We start from the raw sequence: 23,491 nt of genomic DNA on the forward strand, positions 1-23,491 counted from the left end.
CCAGCATCAGCCCCGACTGGGACTCCGCAGATAATTGCCGTACAGCGGCTCAACGAGCTACCGCAAGGCACTGTGGGAAAAGGGAAACGCTGGGCCGCGGCAGTGCATGCTGGGTAACGTGACCTGTGACAGAGGAGAGGAGGACACATGGGAGCAGAGTGCTGACTACCGGAGCGGTAATAACACAGGGGCACGTGTATACACTGTCTGCATCTGTATACATATATATATATATATATATATACATATATATATATATACACATACACTGTCTGCACCTGCTTATATGTGTATATATACACTGTATGTACCTGCTGATATGTGTGTGTGTGTATATATATATATATATATATATATATATATATATATATATATATATATGTGTGTGTGTGTATAGACTAGGGAATGAGAAAACACAACATTTTATTCCACTAAACCTCAAAAAGCAAAATGTCCCGAAATACAGGGCTGCACTACCGGATATAAACCGGGATCAGATACTGTCACATGATAATGCTAAACGGGAGACCTTTAAATCTATCCTGGGTCATTATAATTCTACATTTCGTTTGGTTTACAGATACAGTTAAAAGAGCAATGAATGATAAAAAGAGGGCATTCACAAAATGTAAAGCTGATGGGTCACCAGAAGCCATCAATAATTACAAAACACTCACCAACATTTGTAAGAAGGAAAAAAAAAGCAGTATGGAGTAAAGATTAAAACAATTACATTTATTTAGTCTGGAAAAGAGACGACTACGAGGGGACATGATTAATTTATATAAATATATGAATAGTCCATACAAAAAATATGGTGGAAAGTTGTTCCTGGTTAAATCAAATCAAAAGACGAGGGGGCACTAAACCACTAAAGGCGACAGGGCTTTTTTACTATGAGAACGGTCAATCTGTGGAATAGCCTGCCTCAGGCTCTGGTCACAGCAGGGACAGCAGAGAGCTTTGAGAAGGGTCTAGATGCCTTTTTAAATAAATTTGATGGTTATGTTATATAGAATTGTTTCCCATAAATATCTTCCTCATCCAATCCCTTCCCTTCTTTGGTTGAACTTGAGGGACATATGTAACTACCGTATATACCGGCGTATAAGACGACTTTAGAAGACTGAAAAATCTTCTGTCTGGTCTGGGGTCGTCTTATAGGCCGGTAATGTTTCTCACCTTTCCCGCGATCCACCGAAGCTCCGCTGCCGGTCAGTCAGAGACCCGCACCTGACCCCTGCGCTGCGCTGATAACTCAGCGCAGCACAGCGGGCAGATGTTTTGAATTGTGACAGCCGCGGGCCTGCCTGTTACAGCGCACGGACTGTTCTACATCTGGTCCGTGCGCTGGATCAGGGAAGGCCCGGAGCTGTCATAATTCAAAATTAGAACGGGCCCCCGTCCCACCCACCTCACACTACTTACCCGCCGTCGACACCCATCACTTTCGCTGACGCATGCGCCGGATCCCCTGATGAGAGGCAGCACAAACAGGAGCGGGATAAGGTAAGAATTATGTTTTTTATTTAGCTTAAATATATAGGGCCCTGTTTGGTGGTGGGGGACATTATTTATGGCTACTGGGGTTGCAGGACAGTAATTATAGCTACTGGGGGGGGGAGCATTAATTAGGGCTAGTGGGGGGCAGGACAGTAATTATACCTGAGTGAAGTTGGCCCCCCCACCTTGTTCAAATCAAACAAAATTGGTGTCAAACGTTTGTGCTACGTTTGTGCTGGTTTGTGCAGCAAAAATTTTCGTTTGTGCCGCTATTGTTTTTAAGATATTAATGAGAGTTTCCAGAGGTCATCAGAGGTCAACCAGCCCCCCACATTGTCCAAACCAAACAAAACTGGTGCCTAACAATTCTGCTACGTTTGTGCTGCTCAAATTTTTGTTTGTGCTGCTTTTGTTTTGAATATATGAACAAAAAATGAAAGGTCAAAAGTTCAAGCAGCCCCCCCACATTAACCAAATCGAACAAAACTGGTGTCAAACGTTAGTGCTCCATTTGTGCTGGTTTGTGCAGCAAAAATTTTAGTTTGTGCTGCTATCATTTTTAATATATTCATACTTTTTTCCAGAGGTCATCAGAGTTCATTTCTTCCAAAGTACAATGTGTTTGCTAGCTCCCCCTGGTGATCAAACCAGGGAAGTGTCACTAAGTTTGTTTTTTACCAGTTCTTCCTAAACACCTTTAACCTATGTAAACACCTGAACATACCGTAAAAATGATAGCGGCACAAATGAAAATTTTTGCTGCACAAACGTAGCAATAACGTTTGACACCAGTTTTGTTTGATTCGGTTAATGTGGGGGGGCTGCTTGAACTTTTGAACTTGAATTTTTTGTTAATTTATTCAAAACAAAAGCAGCACAAACAAAAATGTAAGCAGCACAAACGTAGCAGAATTGTTCGGCACCAGTTTGGTTTGGTTTGGGCAAGGTGGGGGGGCTGGTTGACCTCTGATGACCTCTGGAAACTCTCATTAATATCTTAAAAATGATAGCGGCACAAACGAAAATTTCTGCTGCACAAACCAGCACAAACGTAGCACAAATGTTTGACACTAATTTTGTTTGATTTGAACAAGGTGGGGGGGCCAACTTCACTCCTGGGGGGCAGGACATTAATTATAGCTACTGGGGGGCAGTTGGAAAAGGGGTAGTCTTATACGGCGAATATATCTTAAACTCTATATTTTAACAGGAAAGTAGGGGGGTCGTCTTATACACCAGGTCGTCTTATACGTCGAATATACGGTATATATCTATGCACAGTCTATAGATCCTTAATAATAATAATTCCTTTATTTATATAGTGCTCACAGATTACGCAGCACAGAGCTAAAAATCTGTCCCTGTTCCCAATGGGGCTCACAATCTAATCAACCTACCAGTTTGTTTTGGAGTGTGGGAGGAAACCGGAGGACACAGAAGAAACACACACAAACACGGAGAGAACATACAAACTATTTGCAGATGTTACCCTGGGACTTGAACCTTATATGAGTATACAATTTACAGAGTGTTGTAACAAAAAGGTCGGGCTAGTGAAATAAACATTGGATCGAAAAACTAAAAATGTACATGAATAGATTTTTGAAAAATATTGAGAAAACTCCCCATCTTTAGATGGGAGGAGACTTAAAAATTAATCATCTCTCCAATGTGTAAGAGGTTGGACTGCCATTAAAGGGAACCTGTCATCAGAAATTGGCCTAATAAATCACTACCAGTATGTTGTCAAGCAGTTCAACAGCTTCATGTTTCTTTCATGACCCAGCTCGGTGGCATCATCCAGAAAATCTACTTTTAAGTTAGATGTATAAAGTGAAGGAGGCATAGGGTTTAGCATTAACCCCTTAGGGACATGGCCCTTTTTCATTTTTGCATTTTAATTTTTCACTCCCCACCTTCAAAAATCTGTAACTTTTTATTTTTTCATGTAAAGAGCTCTGTTTGGGCTTGTTTTCTGCGTAACAAATTGCACTTAATAGTGATGGTATTTATTATTATACTGGGAAGCGGGGAAAAAATTCAGAATGCAGTGAAAATGATAAAAAAAAAACGCATTTGCGCCGTTTTCTTGTGGGCTTGGATTTTACAGCTTTCACTTAGCGCCCCAAATCACATGTCTATTTTATTCTTTGGTTCGGTACGATCATGAGGATACCAAATTTGTACAGGTTTTATAATGTTTTCATACATTTAAAAAAATTAAAACCTCCTGTACAAAAAAAAGTCTTCATTTTGCCGTCTTCTGGCGCTAATAACTTTTTCTTACTTCAGTGTACGGAGCTGTGGGTGGTGTAATTTTTTGCGACTTTTGATGACGTTTTTAATGCTTTCATTTTTAGGACTGTATGGGTGCGATCGCAGGACTTAACAGGTTAACTGCCGTGATCGGTGCCAGCACCGACCGCGGCAGTAACAGGCATGTGTTGGCTGTATTATACAGCAGTTACCCACTGTGTATGGAGAGAGCTCAGTTCGTGAGCTCTCTCCATACACCCCTTGCCGCACGAGGACGATATAGTTCGCCCTCGGTCGGCAAGGTGTTAAAGTCAAGCTATCTCAGACTTTGTACACTTCATCCCATGTGACTTTAGGAGAAGTCATTGATGTCCATGGATGCAGGACCAATTATACTGAAGGGGGCATTTTAAGGCAAAAAAGCAATTTACACCTCACTTCAAAGCTGATTTTCTGGATGATGCCACCATCAGTTTTTTAAAAATAATTTTAAAAAACGTAATAAACAGTAAAAGTCACAGACACAATAGGAATTACCACGTCTCAAATGGCCAATCTATTAAAATATGAAAACCTCTATTGCCGGGAGTGAACCTCATAGCGGAAAATAGCTCATTTGGCTCATTTCGCAAATAAACGCTTCGGGCACCGAAGTATGAAAAAGTTAATAGCATCAGAAGATGGCGAAATTTTTTTTCTTTTCCATACACATTTGTTTAATTTTTGAAAATATATTAAAACACAAAACCTGTATAAATTTGGTATCACCGTGATCATACCGAACCAAAGAATAAAGTAGAGTGTTATTTGGAGAGCGCGGTGAAATTCGTAAAAACTTAGCCCACAAGAACGTGACGCAAACACGTTTTTTTTTTTCCGATTTTTCCACATTTGGAATTTTTTTTCAGCTTCCCAATACACAGCATGGAATAATAAATAACGCCACTGGGAAGTGAAATTTGTATTGCACAAAATAAGCCCTCACACAGGTCTGAAAAATGAAAAAGTTATGGATTTTTGAAGGTGTAGAGCGAGAAATGAGGGAAAAAACGCTGCGTCCGTAAGGGGTTAAGTTGCCCTGCTAGACAGTACAGTAACATGTATTGTATATCGTATATTTTTAGTTTTTTGATCTGATGTGTATTTCACAAGATATTCCATCGTCCCAACTTTTGCTGCACCCTGTGTATAGATCCTTATATAAGTATCTAGACTGGGGCTGTGTACATACATCCTTATATACTGAAGAGAGTCAGCTCACCTGAGAATCATGTAGCAGTGTCTGGCATAGTTGGAGCACGGACAACTCAGTTCCAAGTCCACAACAGAAAATTATGCGTTTAGTCCAGCTTCACACAACGATCCAGAGTAAATAAAACAAAAAAATTTATTTCATTCTTTAAAAGTTTGTAGAAACGGATGAACACATGGAGAACACAATCATACACAGTGTTATTGCCTACGCTTTTCGGAAAAATCCTTCATCATGGCATTGCGTGAGACATAAACAGGTGATATTTAAAATAGCCGCTATTGCGGTCATGTGATCACGTTCAAAGAAACATGACATAATTAAAGACTTGCAACATATATAGACATACATATACAACATAGAATATAATATATAAAATTAATAGAATTCGTTGCAGGACCATGCGAACAGGGCATCTGACAAGGAGATATGTAGTAACTTTAGATTTGATAAATTATATCTTGTCTTTTATTTAAATATGTCTTTTTTATTTCATGTTTATATCATGATATAATTTTCATTATATAGAAATGGGGCCTATATATCATATACTTTGTGTGTGTTTTGTGCACGTAGCTGAGGGACCCAAAGATGGAGCCGGAGCTGAAGACAGTATAGAACCTGTGAGGGGGACAGGCACTAGCTATATACTGGGGGGGGGGGCAGGCGCTGGCTATATACTGGGGGGGGCAGGCACTGGCTATATACTGGGGGGGGGGCAGGCGCTGGCTATATACTGGGGGGGGCAGGCGCTGGCTATATACTGGGGGGCAGGCGCTGGCTATATACTGGGGGGGGGCAGGCGCTGGCTATATACTGGGGGGGGCAGGCGCTGGCTATATACTGGGGGGGGGCAGGCACTGGCTATATACTGGGGGGGGCAGGCACTGGCTATATACTGGGGGGGGCAGGCGCTGGCTATATACTGGGGGGGGGCAGGCGCTGGCTATATACTGGGGGGGGGGCAGGCGCTGGCTATATACTGGGGGGCAGGCGCTGGCTATATACTGGGGGGGGGCAGGCGCTGGCTATATACTGGGGGGGGGCAGGCGCTGGCTATATACTGGGGGGGGGGCAGGCGCTGGCTATATACTGGGGGGCAGGCGCTGGCTATATACTGGGGGGGAGGTGCTGGCTATATACTTATATACTGGGGGGGGGAGGTGCTGGCTATATACTGGGGGGGGGGAGGCGCTGGCTATATACTGGGGGGGGGGGCAGGCGCTGGCTATATACTGGGGGGGCAGGCGCTGGCTATATACTGGGGGGGGCAGGCGCTGGCTATTTACTGGGGGGGCAGGCGCTGGCTATTTACTGGGGGGGCAGGCGCTGGCTATATACTGGGGGGGCAGGCGCTGGCTATATACTGGGGGGGCAGGCGCTGGCTATATACTGGGGGGGCAGGCGCTGGCTATATACTGGGGGGGGGCAGGGGGACATGTGCTTGCTGGCTATTGTAGCCAAATTCTTGTGACAAAAGCCATTGGCTCTGACATTGGTTCCTGAGCACTGAGGCATATGGGTCACCCTTATTGTTTACAATATATATTTTCTGTATTCTTTCAGGCTTCATGAACATCATAGTCCGATGCCATGGCCTTCCTGCAGATCCTCTCTAAGTTGCCTTTGTACTCTCAGGCACCAGGACGCCTCCTTAAACTACAGCCTGTGTGCAGACACATTTGTATAACTTGTACTCGAACTCCAATAAAGCACAGACTGTTATGTCAGCAGAGAATAACAGGATTCCAGAGTATTTCTGACTATACTGACCGTAAACCAGAGCTACCACAGGAGGACAACTTTGGGACATTGACTGATAAATACTCAAGAACTGTGTATAAGAAATCTTCTCCGGAGATCCAGGACTTGCGTTATGAAGAGGATGATGCTGGGGAGACACAACAGGTTAATCAGAGGTACCGGGGAAGAAGAAACACGCCATATTGGTACTTCCTACAGTGTAAGGCCAAAATAAAGGAAGGCAAGGTAATAATAATCTTTATTTATATAGCAGCATCATATTCCGTAGCGCTTTACAACATAAACAAATATAATATTACATTACAGAGTAACAATAGTCATATGAAACAATAGGAGTGAGGGCCTTGCTTGCAAGAGCTTGCAGTCTGAGGGTGAAGGGGTGACTCAAGAGGTATAATTGCTTGTATAATGGTCCAGACATTCTTTATAAGGCAACCGAATAAAATTATTTAATAAAAATGCTGCTGCTTGAAACGGCCGTCAGCCTCCATCCTATACACGAAGTCCAAAGTCAATGGGACTGCAGAGAAAGGACACAATGGGGCAGATTTACTTACCCGGTCCATTCGCGATCCAGCGGCGCGTTCTCTGTGGTGGATTTGGGTCAGGCCGGGATTCATTAAGGCAGTTCCTCCGACGTCCACCAGGTGGCGCTGCTGCGCTGAAGTTCCCCCGGAATGCACACAAGTTTACCGGCCTATTCCTAGTGAAGGTAAGTGCAAGTTTCGCAACACTTTTTTTTTTTTTTTAAATGTGGCGGTTTTTCCGAATCCGTGTCGGGTTTTCGTTGCCCCCCCCCCCCCCCCGGTTTTCGTTGCATGCATGTCAGCGCCGATGCGCCTTAATCCGATCGCGTGCTGCAAAATCCCATGGCAAATACAGGGAAAATCGTCGCAAATCAGAAATATTCGGGTAACACGTCGGGAAAACGCGAATCGGGCACTTAGTAAATGACCCCCAATGTTGTTTGGCTACTAATGGCCACAGTAGATGAAGGTTGAATTAGATTGGTAAGAGAAAAACTTCCTAGCATGTTTCCTGTCTTTAGGATGATTTCAGGTCCGGCTTTTGGTACCTCCACGGATGAGGGTGTTAATGCTATCCCTGGGTGCTCTTTATCGTGTACATCCATCTGTCTGCCTTCTGTATATATTTGTGCAGCTCAAACAACTAATCGATGGGGGTGCAGAAAGTCTGACATTCACAAATTTAGTTTGATGGCCTAAAACAAAAACAACATTGTAGTCCAGTATGTTCATTTTGTAGGTAAAAGAGCCAGAGTAAATGCCATAATAAAGACTGTGATGTGTTCATCACCTATTGTCATTTCATGTGTTCTCTCCTGCCTTTCAGCTAGCAGAGGCCTTGGAGCTCTTTGAGGTGAAGATGCTGAAAGAAGAACGACTAAAACCTGAAGAAAGTAACTACACGGTTCTTATAGGAGGATGCGGTAGAGTTGGATATGTGAAGAAGGCTTTTAAGTTATATTCAGATGTACGTAGTGCAGGTTTATATATCCCATTTTAACCTTGTACATGTGAGTTTTTCATATCCAATGGTATTTATTGTTCTCTACTAGTAAATAGCCGCCGCTCAGAATCAGTATGACCCTGAAAAGCCATGTTTGGCACATACTATTTTGACAGACTTTATACATCAACTCAGCTTTAGACTCGCTGTTGAGATATTGGCCATGTAAGCACTAAAGGCGGTCAGCTTCCATGCAGGGGAGAGGAACTTGTAGAGACGGGGCCCCATAGCAGACTTCTTTAGAGTGAAAGTCAGGGTGGCCTTCACAGTGCAGGCCCCATAGTAGCTGCTACCCTTGTTGTTACTTATGCTCCTGCTTCCTTGTCCAAAAGACAGCAGAGGGGTACAGACACAAATATATGTTATCTAATAAAGTCATATTTTCACCAGCTCATGAATTAAAGTACATACTAACTACTTGTTCCGAATTTTAGATGAAAAAGAGGGGTCTGGTACCCACAGATGCCACGTATACTGCCCTCTTCAATGCCTGTGCAGAGTCACCATGGAAAGACACTGGTCTGCAGAAAGCACTCAAACTCCGACAGGAATTGATGGATAAGAACATTCAGCTTAACCCGATCACTTATCGAAGCTTGTTGAAAGTCTGCATTCTGAGCTCAGGACTGCAGGGGAGCTTTGAGATCTTCAAGGTAATTAATGGCCAGAGTTTTTATGTGCCACCAATGCATCCAGTGTCTGAAGAAGGTACAAGGAGAAAAAGACTATTTCTATGGCTGAGTATTTTTCTAATGTGCATGCTCTAGCATCTAATATCAGTGCCTGGTGGGGGTCCAAATGGCTATGCCTAGCATCAGTGCTGATATATGCAGTAGAATTGGAATCTACTAAGTGATTGTAAGGGGAAAATATATACAGGACCAGTCACTGCTCCTGACATGCTCCTGTTTTACTAAATATTCACCATGATATAACAGTTGTATAACCTCAGATGCGGCTAGTCCACGCCCCAGTAGCCGCATAAAAAAATTTGCATACAAGTGTAATAAAAGTTACTTAAAAAGTGCGGGGAAGTGAGGATTAGCCCTTAAAAGGGCTATCTTCACATCCCATTGATCCACCTACCACCCGATCTACCTCTATAGGTAGATTTGTGGTGGTAGGTTCCCTTTAAATTCGTAAGCTACAATTCTATTTTACCTGCATCCTTGGAGGTTAAGGCCCGTTCCACACTTGCGAGTGTGATGCGATGAACTCGCATCACACTCGCAACGCAAGCTGCCGGGAACGCACGGCCCGAAGGCAGCACCGCGGGAGTGAACTGACATGCTGAGTTCACTCCCGCGGTGCAGCGTTCGGGCCGTGCGTTCCCGGCAGCTTGCGTTGCGAGTGTGATGCGAGTTCATCGCATCACACTCGCAAGTGTGGAACGGGCCTAAGTCTTTTCCAGATGTTGGATAGGATGAAACTAAAGTATGGCTAAGGATCACAATGTCAACTTGGGTGTGCTGTAGAGTTGCACTGATACCAGAATTTTGATTGTGACACTGATACCAGGAGTAGTATCCCGATACTCGATACCAATACATTCCCCGTCTGGGCAAAAAATTATTTAATTGAATAACATGAAATAATTTAGAGACGTGGTTATGTAGAGACACTGTATATGAACAGTTAATTTCCCTGATGACGTGGCTCCTTCTCTGCAGTTATATACCTCTATAAACTTCCATCCCCCTATTTCTATCCCCACAACAGAGCCAGGGGAACCCAAGATTTCTATGGTACTGTATATCCTCCATCGGAAGCCACCATTGGGTGTGTGCTGTGGGTGTTTACCTAGTGATGTAGCCATCCTAATATTGAAAGTTACATTACTTGAGAGACCCCTGAGCAAATCACTGGCTGCTGCCGATGTTCACACGTCCTCCTGCATTCAGGTAGAAGGAACTGAACCAGAAGACATATGCCACTGTATGAGCAAATAGTATAAGCCCACATAATAAGCATTCATTGGGAAACCTCCATACATATCCTATGGCCCCATCCACAAGTGTTATTGATGATATTTTTCTCTGATTTTCATAAATGGTCGAAGCAAATGACACTCAGTTTAATAAAAGTCTTGTTAGAGTATAAATTGAATTTTATTTAAAAAACATCCCCATGATAACAGTATATTCTTTTTTTTATAAAAAATTTTTTAAAAGCTGCTTCAGAATTGTGGAGTATAAGCAGTTGCTAATCCAAATTTTTGGAGTCAATTACTCTTCAATTACTTGAGCAGTAACATCACTATAACCTGCAAACACTTAATTTTCTTAACTAAATGTTTTTGACTTTAGTCTTTTCTTTCTTCAAGGAAATAGCCCAAAAGTGCCATATCACCGGTCCTGAAGTATTCAATGTTCTATTTATGGGATGCATAAAGGATGAAGACCAGGGCTTCCTCTATGCACTGCAGGTATTCCCTACAGGCTTGTGATGGGGTGAGCACCTATTTACTTAGTTTAGAAGTGTTCCACTGTTTTATGGAACTTTTTGTGTTTCAGATTTGGAGGCAGATGCTGCACATGGGTATAAAGCCAGATATAAACACATATAACTTGCTTATTCGTGCCACTAGAGACTGTGGAATTGGAGGTTCTTCTGAAGCTCTAGATTTACTCATGAAGTCCAAGGATCTGGCTCCCTTGAGTTTAAGTTCAGGCAAAGTAAAGCAGGAAACGGAACCCTTGAGTTTAAATGTAGAAAAAGAAAAGCAAAGTAGGAGGGCCAAAAAGAGAAAGGAAGGTCATGAAGGGAGAGGTGTGAAGCAGCTGCTCTTGGACAACTCCTCATCTCATCCTGATGGCACAGCTTTGGACTCACAGGAACCTGCAGAGATGAGTAAGCCTCATTGTTCTTCCAGTTTGCCATCTCTTCAAACTAGTAATATGCCAAATCTCTTGGACTTGTCTATAAATACTGATCACATAGTATCCTTTACAAATGTCACTACCCCATCTGACAGACTGGCTCTGATTGGTGACTTACCAGGCATTCTTCAGAGAATGAAAGCAGACCAAGTCACCCCTACAATAAAAACCTTCACACTCTTGGCTGAAGTAGTGAAACCAGATTTGGGGTCAGAAGCTGCAATGCTGGCCCTTATGGATACATATGGAATAAAGCCCGACCTGACCTTTTTTAACACTTTGGTGTTGCAGAGGAGTAAAACTATGAATCTCAAATTGGCTTTGGTAAGTCCTGTATATCTTAGTAAAGTAGCAGAAGTAATTGCAGAATTGTGAATGGATGAGTAATGGTGACTGAAAGGATGACTTATTTGGACTTGGTTTGACACTTCACTTAAATGGGTATTCCGGAAATAAATAAGCGGCAGAAACAAACACCATTATGCTATAAATAAATGTATACAACAAAACTCAATGTTATTAGTCACCAAATGGAGCTTAAATAGTTTGCTTTTATGATTCACAAAATGTTATGGACTTTCTAAAGAAGACGGAGTTATCTCACAGATGGCCAACACGGGATACTACTGTACAATGTCCATGAACCCTCAGTTACCATACTATGTATGTGTAACTGCCATTACTGCACATTACCTCAGCCCCACACTGGCCATACTGGATGTATCACATACTTTACTGCCGTACCATGCACCAGCGTTAGATAAATCTCTCCCTATATCAGTATGACCTGCCATGTGCCTCAATGTACATCATTATCCAACACCGCTTCCCTCCAACATATGGCCCCAGGTAAAACACACTGGGGCACATTTACTTACCCGTCCCCTTGATGCCGCCGATCCGGAATGTCCAACGAGGATTCGGAGCTGCCGCGATTCACTTACAGTGTGTGCCCGATTTCTTGAATGTGCCGATACCCCGCTCAGGTCCGCCGGAGTTCACCTTCTTCTTCCCGGTGCATGTTAGTGCTGATCTTGCGACACAATTTGAATTTTAAATTCCGCGGTTTGTCCGAATCAGTTGTGTTATCCGACGGCCACGCCCCCTATTTGTGTCGCGTGAAAGCCGGCGTCGATGTGCCAAAAACCCCTGTGCAATACGTCGGACCCTTAGTAAATGTGCCCCACACTCCTCCCTTAAAAGGTTCTGTCCGGTATTTGGCATGGCTGCTTTTTTCTACTAACAGTGCTACATTTATTCCCTGAATCCTTTCCTTCCAACATAGACCCATGTAAATACACTCCTGTCCTCCGCCCTCCTAACATGTAGTCCCATATAAATAAATCCCTCATGTCCCTCCAGCTTTAGGCTACATTCACACGGCCGCATGGGGGACGTATATAAGGCCAAAGTATATACGCCTTATATACGTCCCCCATAGACTGCAATGGGCTCATGGCGCCGTACGGGAGTGGTACGGTGCAGTACTTGTGCGGTCCTATCTTTCTCTGTAATACGGCGCCATACAACACTATGGAGAGGGGCGGGGGTGAGCCTCCTTCTTCCTGGGTGCCTGTCATGCTACAGTACAGAGAGCACACTTACATGTGAATGTAGCCTTAGACTGCAGTGACTTGTGACAACACCACTCCAGCCGCTAACGTGCATCCCATAAATAAACCTCTCTTGTCCCTGCAGCCCCAATAAATGACAACACAACGGTCCTGACCTGCCTGCACAGATATCTTGGGCTTCACTACTGCTTGATGATGACGCCATCTTCTTCATGATATCAAACCCACTATAAGCAACCGGCTACAGCCAAACATAGTGATGATCATATGACCTTTAAATACTGGGAGCAAAGTTTTAAATAACAGCTACTGTATATACTTGGGTAAAAGCCGAGTTTTTCAGCACAAAAAATGTGCTGAAAAACCTCACCTCGGCTTATACTCAAGTCAGGAAAAAAAACTAACGGTTCCCATAGCACTATACTAACTTGTGCCCACACTGTTTTTATGCAAGAAATGCATAGTTCCTATCCCCAGAAAATGGACTTTGTAAGTCTACCTGGCACCCTGCCAGAAGGAGCTTCAAGTCACAAGTGGTGTGTGTGTGATTCATGGCAGCAACGACTCTACCCATGTCTCCAGCATGTCTCGCTCTTCCCTCCTCCCTTCGTCTTCCTTTGCTCTGCTGAATGGAAGGAGCAATGAGGAAGATGGCGAAGACATGGGCTTATTCACATAGTGACTTTCATGAATAACACACACCACTTGTGACTAGCTGCTCCATCTGGCAGGGTGCCCTTTTCCGGGATAGGAAGTATTTATTTTTTAGTTAAAAACTGAGTGGGCAGGCGTTAGTATTGTGCTATGGGAAGCTGTCATTAGGTTTATCAGTGAACATCTGGTGAGAGGATCCATTTCACATTAAGAAACCGAAATTAACCTATTATTTTGGGACCTTTTTTTCCCCACAAAATGTCTCCTAATCAAACCTCTCACATATAATATAAATTGTGTTTTTACAGGAACTGCTGCCTACAATGGCACAAAGAGGAATTCCACCAAACCTGCACACCTTTTGCAATCTCGCTAGAGCATGTGTTAAAAAAGAAGACGGTTTAAAGCTCCTAGAGGACATGACGGTAACGTATTCCGTAGTTATGTTACCCGATAACGTTTTGGAAGATTTCCTGTCTTTAATGTTAACAAGGGTTGTTTTGTTTTTACGCAATGACTGCAGATTGCAGGATGCCCCCCAAATAACAATGTATACAGCACATTGATAAATGTGGCTGTTAAGAGGTTAAATTATGACTACTTGACTGATATTTTACGGGACATGAGGAACAGGAATGTTGCTCCAAATGAAGTGGTTATCCGTCAGCTGGAATTTGCAGCACAATACCCACCAAACTTTGACCGAGTAAGTATGTGAAATAAGGAGGAAATATTTATCCAGTAATGTGACGGGCTAAAAATATGTAAGACTGAAAACCACACTATATATAACCTGTATATTGTTAACTGTTTATGGTGTTTAACCCCTTCATGAATGAGGGTCATTCGTACCTGTTCAGATACATTTTTGTAGTGGTAAAACTGTATAAGCCTTTACCTAAATATGTTTAGAGTCAATCCATCACCATTTTATATGTTAAAATTGTCATAATGTTTATATACTTGCTGTCTGCAAAAAGAAGTATATAACCGTACGGCTGTGATTACTTTCCCGTATTGATTACAAGTTGTTGTTACAAAGTCATTTTTATTTCTTTTCCAGTACCTTAAAAAGAATATATTTCTAGAAAAAATAGACGGCTTTCGTGGCTACTATAATCGATGGCTGGATTGGATGGGTGCTGAAGAGCCCCAACACCCATGGCAGAAATATCGGGTTAAAGTGCAAAGTAACTCCAAAGCTGATGAAATAAATTGACTCTTTCTTTACATGTAAAAATGTGTATATAATGTAATCTGGATAAATCTACTGTATCTTTATTAATAAAATAATTTGTCACAATGATTGTTAGTGATGGATAGAAGCTTTGGCTTAATGCATTTGTGTAATACCGGCCTAGTGAAGAAAACCAAGGTGTTGCTTAGGCCCATACTACTTCTCTGCCCCACTCCCCATTTGTTCTCAATTTGCATTCTGTGGCTATTATGTTTGTCATTATTTAAAAGGGTTGTCCACTTTAGGAAAAGCATGTGAGGGCAGGATATTTAGGTATACATCCATTAAAAGTTCTGCACTGCTTTTTTGACATAAGATAGGAGGCTTCACTTTATATTATCAGCCAGACATTCCTGTCCATAAAATGGCTGCAGATGGAGGGTCATGTGATCTCCATCTGTCCATGAGCAATCACCCTGCCAGGACCATATAATAGTATTCACGAGTATAAGATTGATGTTCTGGCAAGGCAATAACCCTTTAACGTCATACTCTTCTCCTGAACAACATTTTGCAACTAACAATTCTCACATTCAACTGTGTGAATATGACCTTAGGGTATTCATATTGTTTTCTCATTTTTTCATTTAACTACACAGAACAATAGCTTGCAGGCACCCTGCTAACCATAGGCTGTATTTTATACAATCTACCTATCGAAACTGTCAAAAGCACTTGATAACATCTGTCACTTTTCGACACTATGAAGTAGACGCAGGAGAAAATTGTCCCCATTAGGGCATCAACCTATGGGCCCCCTAAAAATAAAAAAATGTCATTAGGGTAGAGAACCATGTTCTCAAAAATATCACTTATGTTTTGATTTGATCTTAAATTCGTTTTTCTGGGAATAAAATTTGCATTTGGCTAGGAGGGAGGACAGTAAAGAAGCACCTCTTATACTTATTTCTCTCCAACTTCATTGAGCTGCAGCTGAATGTCAGCCGCTGCTGGTCCCAATATACAGAGGTTGGCAGTGCAGGTTGGTAAAGGAAACCTACCATTTGATTTTATGAATTATGAAGCAAACATACCTTGAGAATTCTGTAGCCGATGCAGAATCATATCTTGGTTAATACCTGTGCCGAGTGGTTTTGCTGATAAAACATGTGACATTATGATAATGAAGAGGTCTCGCTTCTATGGCTCCTTCAGCACTTGGATCAGTGCTTCTTCTAGCATGCCAGTTTTTCTATGCAGGGGATGATGATGCAATCACTGTTCTCCCCGCCAGACAGAATAATCAATTGCTGCACCCCCCCAGCTGCTGTGTATGAGTGATCCAGCTCAAGTTGATTAGTCATGTCTTGACTAACCTCCATTTGTAATTACAAGCTCCAGTGTATAATGTGTTTGTCACCCATCCTGACCCAGCTTTCCCAAGGTCCTGAATGTTATAATTGTTTTTTCAGCAAAACCATTCAGCTCAGGGATTAACCAAGATATGATGCTGCATGAGTGTAGTTACAGCATTCTCAAGGTATGTTTACTTCATAATGCATCAAATCAAATGGTAGGTTTCCTTTAATTAAGGCTGGCGTTGGAGGAGTAGAGGGGCATAAGAGACCTATTTTTATAGCCCCTCTGTCATATAGAGTTATTTTTAATCCTGAACAATTACTTTGAGATTGACTGCTGTGATGGAAATAAGACTGTCAAGAGGAAGATTTCTTTGGATTTAAACAGCATCTTTATTACATACTTAAAAAAAAAATGAAAAAACTGGTCACAAGACAGCCACAATAAGATAATATTCTTCATCTTAAAAGAATCTGAAATATTCAAGTTTATAAAATGTTTTTATTTCATCCAGAGCATCCTCTGCAGCCACAGTGTGTGCATTCAATAATCCTCCCCTGAAACAAAGAAAGCAAACAAACATTGTATCAGTAAAGTACACAAATAACACATCTCTAGATTCACTCCCAATTTAGCCAGACTAATTATTAGCATGTGCACAAAGGATCACCCACTTATCTCAGCCCGAGAATATGCAAAAATATTAAAAGTCAGGAACCACCTGTACAAGTAATTGTTTTAAACCCGACTTACAGACATTTCCTAGTTACAAACAACCTCTCTGCCCACTGTGACCTCTGGTCAAGCTGTCTGGATGCTGGTAATTTACTGAACTGCGGCTGCAATGGTGCTGGGAGATGGTGTCGGATGGGAGCTTCCGGCTGACCGAAAGCTCCCTGTGCACCCTTGTAATCAAACCGGCACACAGATCAGATGGACAGCAGCGCGGGACATCGGCAGCGCCGGAGGTGGTAAGTACACGTTTATTAATTTTAAATTGCCCCTCCCTACATTATTAGTAAACTCGGATAACCCCTTTAATCTGCTCATCAACTAATCCGACCTTCCTTTTCAACACGGCAGGTGCCAGAACATACTGAAGGGGTTAATACTACAGCTGTTTATTACTAATGAGATGGGAGAAAAAGAGGGATTATGTTTGATAAGATTAATTACAAAGCTTCTTTATTTGTAAGTACTATGCTAAGTGTGCTAAAAACTTGATGAACTTTCAAAGAGGCTAGTGCCATTTCTATGGAGCAAAACATTTGTAATTTTAACCCCTTACCGACATGTGACGACACTCAAGGGCTGAGTCCTCTCCATACATGGAGGATGTTTGCTGCATATTGCGGCAAACACCCACGTTCGGTGCCCTTGATTGCCATCGGCAAGGATGGCGGCGGCATTAAAAAGCTGCAGGCGCGTGGGAACCGCTATATTGGTTTAGATCGTTGCTGCCTGTGTGACTTCATCTGGAAGCAGCGTTGTGTTATTATGGCAGCCTCGGGTCATACAAGGACCAAAGGCCGTCTCGTTGTTGCCCATGTATTACAATGTCCGATTTGCACATTGTAATAGATGTGGAAAATCCCCATATACTGCGATAGTATCAGACAATCTAGGGTTAAAGTACTCTACTGAGTACTTTAAAAAATAAAGATTTTTAAAAAATCCCTAAAAATTCAAATCACTCCCCTTTTCCTAGAACTGATATAAACAAACAATAAGTAAAACCTATCCAAATATAATAAGTGTTACTCCAAGTGTTTAACCCCGTAACAGAAAACTGCGCTTAAAAGTGGAGAGTTAAATGGAAATACGAAAACGGGCCTCGGCGTTAAGGGGTTAAAAGACGTTCCACAAAAGATAATGAAAGGCTATGACATTTAAACTTCCCATAAAAGAATTCTTACCACTTCAAGCTTGCCTTTGGGGACACGACAAATACAATTGGTTCCAAAATTTGTGTCCCTGGTCTGTATACAACGCAGGCAGCACAGGTTCTCATATCCTTGTTTTTTCCACTTTGCAATAAGGTTCTTGTCGGCATATCCTTCCCTTATGCAATAGTCATAAAGTTCTATAAAAGCACAAAACAATCACCATTTTGTACAGTATGCTGAGGTTTTTGGACATTTTTATACAATTAAGGATACTTGTAAATGTATTCTGTAAAATAATATATATATTATGTATAAAAAATTATAATCGGGCCTATGCCAGTAGTTCTGAAACAATCTCCCTCCGGTGGCCCCGATGTGCGGCGCTGCTCCCCCGATGTCCGCGCTGCTCCCATGATGTCTTCCGCGCCCGTCTTCTTTCTTCGGTAATATCTTGCAGGGCGCGGCCATGTTCTTCCCGGCAGATGCAGGGAGAAAAACTATACTATGTGCCGCCAGGGAGAAAAACATGGCAGCGCCCTACAGGATGTTACCACGGGCATCGGGGGAGCAGCTGGAGGGTGAGTATACAAGTATATACGGTAGTCATAGATTGTAGGGCAAATAAAATGTGGTGCACCATAAAAAAAAATAAAATAATGTGTTTAATCTTCACAAAAAAGCACACAATTGGTTTTATTTTGATAAAGCCAAATATCACTCAGGTGTTTATGGTATACAAATCTGTAATGAAAATACTACTAATCGTAATAGTGTCAGGAGATGCAGGATTTTCTCGTATGGCACAGGCACTTGTGTAAGGGAATGTTACACTTCAACCTTAGTTGCTCCAAGGCTGGTGCAAATTTTCACAAATGCAATAAATTTAGCAATTTAAATAATATAGCATGTTATGAATTGTCAGCCACACATAGCTTTTATGATAACTCCACTTTCATGATAACAATTATATTCCATAGCACTTTACAAATCATAGGGGACATATAGAAATAAAATGAACATTACAGAGTACTAACTGTCACATGGAACAATAGGAATGAGGTCCCTACTCACAGGAGCTTACAGTCATGATAGAATTCCAGGGAACCTGTCATCAGCAATTGGCCTAATAAATCACTACCAGAATATTGTGAAGCAGTGTTAACACCTTCTAGTTTTTGTTTCTTACATGGCCCAGTGTGGTGACATCATCCAGAAAATCAACTTTGAATTGAGCTGTGAATTGGTTTTATAAAGTCAAGGAGGATGATGCATCGGACTGCAGGAGATCTGGTAAGTGATGTCTCTGGAAGCCGGACCATCAATAACAGTGAAGGGGGTTCTGTGGAGGAATGACTCCAGTCTACAATCTCCACCTTTATACATGCAATTAACATCTCACTTTAACCCCTTAAGGACCAAGCACATTTTTTTAAAATCTGCCCCGTGTCGCTATAAGTGGTTATAACCTTCAAATGCTTTAACATACCCAAGTAATTTTGAGAATGTTTTCTCGTCACACATTGTACTTCAAATATGTGGTAATATTTGGATGATATCTTTTCTGTTTAATTTAATTATGAAAAAAAAAAAATAGAAATTTGTCAAAAATTTGGAAAAATTCTCAATTTTCAAAGTTATAAATTCTTTTCTTTTTAAGAAGATCTTCAGATCACCCAATAACTTTATAAATAACATTTCCCAAATGTCCGCTTTATGTTGGGATGGCTTTTTCCGCATTTTCTCGTTTTCCTAGGTTGTTAAAAGGCTTAGAATTGTGGTGCATTTTTTTGACATTTTTATGAAAAATCGCCAAAATCTATATTTACAGGTACCTGCTCAGTTTTCAAGTGACTTTGTTAACCCTTTAGGTGTTTTACATGGCTAAAAACAAAGTGGAGGTGAAATTTACAATTTGTAACTTTTTTTGACAATACATTAATTTTGGCCCAAAATTAAAGATTCACAATGGATTAAATGACAAAAAGTTTAATATCCAATTTCTCCCGAGTACACTGACACCCCATATATTGTGGTAAACTGCTGTACGGGCACGCGGCCGGGCATAGAAGGGGAGGAGGCGCCATGCAGAGCACAGTTGCATTATCACATTTTACAGGCCATAAAATGTTTACCGTATATAAGTATCAGTATAAGACGACCCTCCTAATTTTACCACAAAAACCTGGTAAAACCTACATTTTTTTTACTAGAGTATAAGCAGAGTTTGGGTTTTCAGCACATTTTTTTGTTCTGAAAAACTAGGCTTATACTGGAGTATATTTCGTTGTAACATGGACATATGGGGATAAGATTCACTGTTGAGTTGGATCACTTAGGGTGGTTCAATAGCCAATTGATGAGATTTTATGAACTCTCTTGGTGAGAATAAGAAAATCATTAATTCTGGTTTAGGGTTTTTTCTTTGTAGGCCGTTCACTGTACAATAAAAATATTATTATATAGATCACCACAATTATGGAGATACCCCATTTATATAACTTTTTTATGGATACCTTGTTTTGCACAATATAGAACTTATTTGTTGGAGGTTGGATGTGAAAATTTGTGGGTTTTTTTAAATAAAATTTTTTACTGCGTTCACTGTACAGGTTCAGTAACAATTTTGTTACAGACGTGGTGATACCCAATATGTAGAGTTTTGTGGCGATTTTCACAAATGCATAGGCTGACAGGCACTGTGCTAGATCGTGCTGAAAGCCCTGGGGACCTTCATAGGACCCCGGGGCTGCCATGGAAGCAGTCGGCACCTCCGTCTGGGGTTAAACAGGCGGGATCGTGAGTATCTCGATCCCAGCTGTTAGTGTGGGAGCCTGGCTGTCACATACAGTGATGCTCCTGCAGCGATCGCACAGGCTGTGCTACTGAGCCCGGGCGATCCCCGAGACGTGCATGTATGTCGGGATGCGGCAACTGCCCGCATTTCCCGACATACATGCACATCCTAATACTTGTAGGGGTAAAAGTTGATTTTACCTCCACACTGGGTCATGAAAGAAACATAAACTGGAAGGTGTTCAGCTGTATGACTACACACTGGTTTATTAGGTCACTTAATGTTGACAGGTTCCCTTAAAGTAAATTCATGATTTACAGAACCAAGATGCCATCAATCTCAGAAATCCTATACATCACAATTTAGTTATGTTTAGTTATGTTTTTGAAGAATGAATTAGAATGAAGCAAACATAAACTTACCTCTACTTATAGCTTTCCTCTTATAGAACAGATCAAATATATATCGGGTTTTTTGATGATGAATACGAAAGATCGGCCACAGTGACTCCACCTTCCTCTTCCCTTCGTGAGGGTCAGTTTCAGCTGGTAAATAAACAGCATAAAACATTGCGTTAACCATCCCCTGATCAGCACATTCAGCGTTACAGTAAGAATGAGATACATTATCACACCATTTATAATCAAAACATTCATTTCTCAGTATTCATTGACTTATTCCTAAAAGCTTTTGCCTCCTCACCTTCTCTCATTTTCTGATCCAGCTCATCCAATGTAGGTTCTATAAGTTCCCAACCATCCGGAGGAGCCTTCCTGCTGCGCTTCACTTTAGGCATTGTCCTGACAACACAGATTATCACAAATATGTGTTTAAAATAATGATGAAAAACAAGAGCACCAATGTCACAACAAGGTTAATCACCAAAGGTAACATGCAAAACCCATATCTGGACTGTAATACAGGCAGTCCCCTACTTAAGAACACTCGACTTACATACGACCCCTAGTTACAAACGGACCTCTGGATATTGGTAATTTATTGTACATTAGTCCTAGGCTACAATGATCAGCTGTAACAGTTATCACAGGTGTCTGTAATAAAGCTTTATTGTTAATCCTGATTGTTATGACAACCCAACATTTTTAAAATCCAATTGTCACAGAGACCAAAAAAGTTCTGGCTCGGATTACATTGACAAAATATACAGTTCTGACTTACATACAAATTCAACTTAAGAACAAACCTACAGACCCTATCTTGTATGTAACCCGGGGACTGCCTGTACCAAAACTAGATTGTAATGACTTTGCAAGGTAAATATGGGTTGTTGTTTTTTTCACAAAATAAATACAAAAAAAAAATCCATTCATACCTAGCAAAGTCATTAAAGCTATGTTTTAGTAATACCATGTTTTTTGTAATGTGTGTGTAAGTATGTGGGGGAGGGCACATATTAGGTAATTTTCCAATATTCATCTATTAATAGTTCATAGCTGTTAAATATATATCCCTCTACAAGCCGCCATTTTGGTTTTAGCCGGAGGGTGCTGTTGACCTGTGTACGCCCATGTCATAAATCAGACTTCATTGTGTGTGAAACTTTACTGTGTCTTCGCTATTGCTACCTGCTATCTGCGTGAAGGCCATGCTGTGACAGAGCTAACACAAGGGCAATTAGTATAAACGTTATGTCTCCCTGGAGACGGTGCTCGAAGTGAGAAATAATATGTAAAGTTCACCTACATGTTTAGAGAAAGTGAATTTATGAAGAAATACTCATCATGGCCAATAGCATTGCAGTATATTTTTTAATAAAATTTTAAACTACAAAGAATATCCTACACTATCCATATGTGTATTTCTTCTAGTGAAATTGTCTTAAAGAGAGATGGCAATGAAGGAGGATTAGGAAACGCGCTGTAGTTAGTCTGAATGTGACCTATTCTTGTGGAGACGTGCAATACTCATTGAAATGGATCGATGCATCAAGCAATATACTGTGTTGGATTCATAAAGAATTTATAAAGGATTGTCAGAGCTTCGGTCAGAGTAATTTCTCTTTCTTTTGTTTTAATTGTGGGACTGTTTGTGGACCGGTCCTGAGCCGTTGTTAGCTCCGAGGAGCCAAGTGTGCAACACATTAAGATTGTTATATTGCGCTCTAATAAACTGGGAGCATTTTTTAACAGACTGGTGTGTCTTAGTGTGTGTGTGCTCTCATCCAGGTACCAAGGAGCCATAAAGGGGTTAAGTCAAAAGTCACCATATAAATGATAAGGACTGTTTTGAGTCCTAGATAAAAATCTCTATCAATAGCTCTGTTGCTACAGTTCCAAATATTCAGCAGAGTTCAATCATTGAGAGTTTGTACATAAGTAAGTAGCAGGACTGAATCACTCATTCAGGGTTTATTATTAAGGCAGTAAAGGCATTGACACGGGCAACTTATATAAACGAGTGGCCAACCTCTTTAAACCCCTACAGAATCCCTCCGCCTTTTACACCAGATACAGAGAACACCCGGCCCACCTACCTGCTATAACAGTTACACAGATCACGGAGAAAGATCACAACACCACCTCTCCGATCAAACTATTCCACCGGAAGTTATTTCGATCCACTTCCGGGTAAGCGCCTAGGTACTACGTCAGGTCCTTCTGGGGGCCTTTCTAAACTTCCGGTCACTATTAATTACGTCATATTTCCTCGCGCTGCATTGTTCGTCGTATATTTTATACTGTACGTCTGACAAGTTCATCCCCCACATACATTCTAGTGTAAAAACCAAGACGCTGCGTGAAGGACCAGGAGAAAGCGGCACATTGCATCAGAAAGGTTGTCCATATTAATGCCTTGCTGAAAATATCAGCCCAATCCGGCTTCTACATCTGTTAATGACACA

The 23,491-nt window shown here is 41.4% G+C and overlaps 2 protein-coding genes across 2 annotated transcripts; one reads left to right on the top strand and one right to left on the bottom strand.

The window, feature by feature from the left end:
* The first annotated feature begins 57 nt into the window (after nucleotides 1-57).
* On the top strand, nucleotides 58-14,715 carry PTCD1 (pentatricopeptide repeat domain 1). The gene is made up of 9 exons (XM_072120833.1): nucleotides 58-176; nucleotides 6,578-7,000; nucleotides 8,129-8,269; nucleotides 8,740-8,958; nucleotides 10,629-10,730; nucleotides 10,819-11,508; nucleotides 13,721-13,837; nucleotides 13,936-14,118; nucleotides 14,476-14,715. The coding sequence occupies exons 2-9, from the start codon at nucleotides 6,605-6,607 to the stop codon at nucleotides 14,629-14,631; spliced, it is 2,004 nt and encodes a 667-aa protein (XP_071976934.1). The 5' UTR covers nucleotides 58-176; nucleotides 6,578-6,604; the 3' UTR covers nucleotides 14,632-14,715.
* A 1,714-nt stretch (nucleotides 14,716-16,429) lies between these two features.
* Nucleotides 16,430-23,281, bottom strand: BUD31 (BUD31 homolog). Its single transcript, XM_072120839.1, has 5 exons — nucleotides 23,123-23,281; nucleotides 21,331-21,428; nucleotides 21,051-21,173; nucleotides 17,865-18,031; nucleotides 16,430-16,505 (listed from the first exon to the last, which is right to left on the bottom strand). Exons 2-5 carry the CDS (start codon nucleotides 21,422-21,424, stop codon nucleotides 16,455-16,457), a joined length of 435 nt encoding a protein of 144 aa, XP_071976940.1. The 5' UTR covers nucleotides 21,425-21,428; nucleotides 23,123-23,281; the 3' UTR covers nucleotides 16,430-16,454.
* Between the last annotated feature and the right edge of the window lie 210 nt (nucleotides 23,282-23,491).

The sequence above is a fragment of the Engystomops pustulosus genome, chromosome 8 (genome assembly GCF_040894005.1).
Source record: "Engystomops pustulosus chromosome 8, aEngPut4.maternal, whole genome shotgun sequence".
NCBI lineage: Eukaryota > Metazoa > Chordata > Amphibia > Anura > Leptodactylidae > Engystomops > Engystomops pustulosus.

Coding starts and splice junctions, on each gene's coding strand:
- BUD31 (XM_072120839.1), bottom strand. CDS start 21,424: ATGCCTAAAGTGAAGCGCAGCAGGAAGGCTCCTCCGGATGGTTGGGAA. Junction 18,032..21,050: donor GAGGAAAGCTATAAGTAGAG/GTAAGTTTATGT, acceptor GTGCTTTTATAG/AACTTTATGACTATTGCATA. Junction 16,506..17,864: donor CCAAAGGCAAGCTTGAAGTG/GTAAGAATTCTT, acceptor TCTTTGTTTCAG/GGGAGGATTATTGAATGCAC.
- PTCD1 (XM_072120833.1), top strand. CDS start 6,605: ATGGCCTTCCTGCAGATCCTCTCTAAGTTGCCTTTGTACTCTCAGGCA. Junction 7,001..8,128: donor CCAAAATAAAGGAAGGCAAG/GTAATAATAATC, acceptor CCTGCCTTTCAG/CTAGCAGAGGCCTTGGAGCT. Junction 14,119..14,475: donor ACCCACCAAACTTTGACCGA/GTAAGTATGTGA, acceptor TTTCTTTTCCAG/TACCTTAAAAAGAATATATT.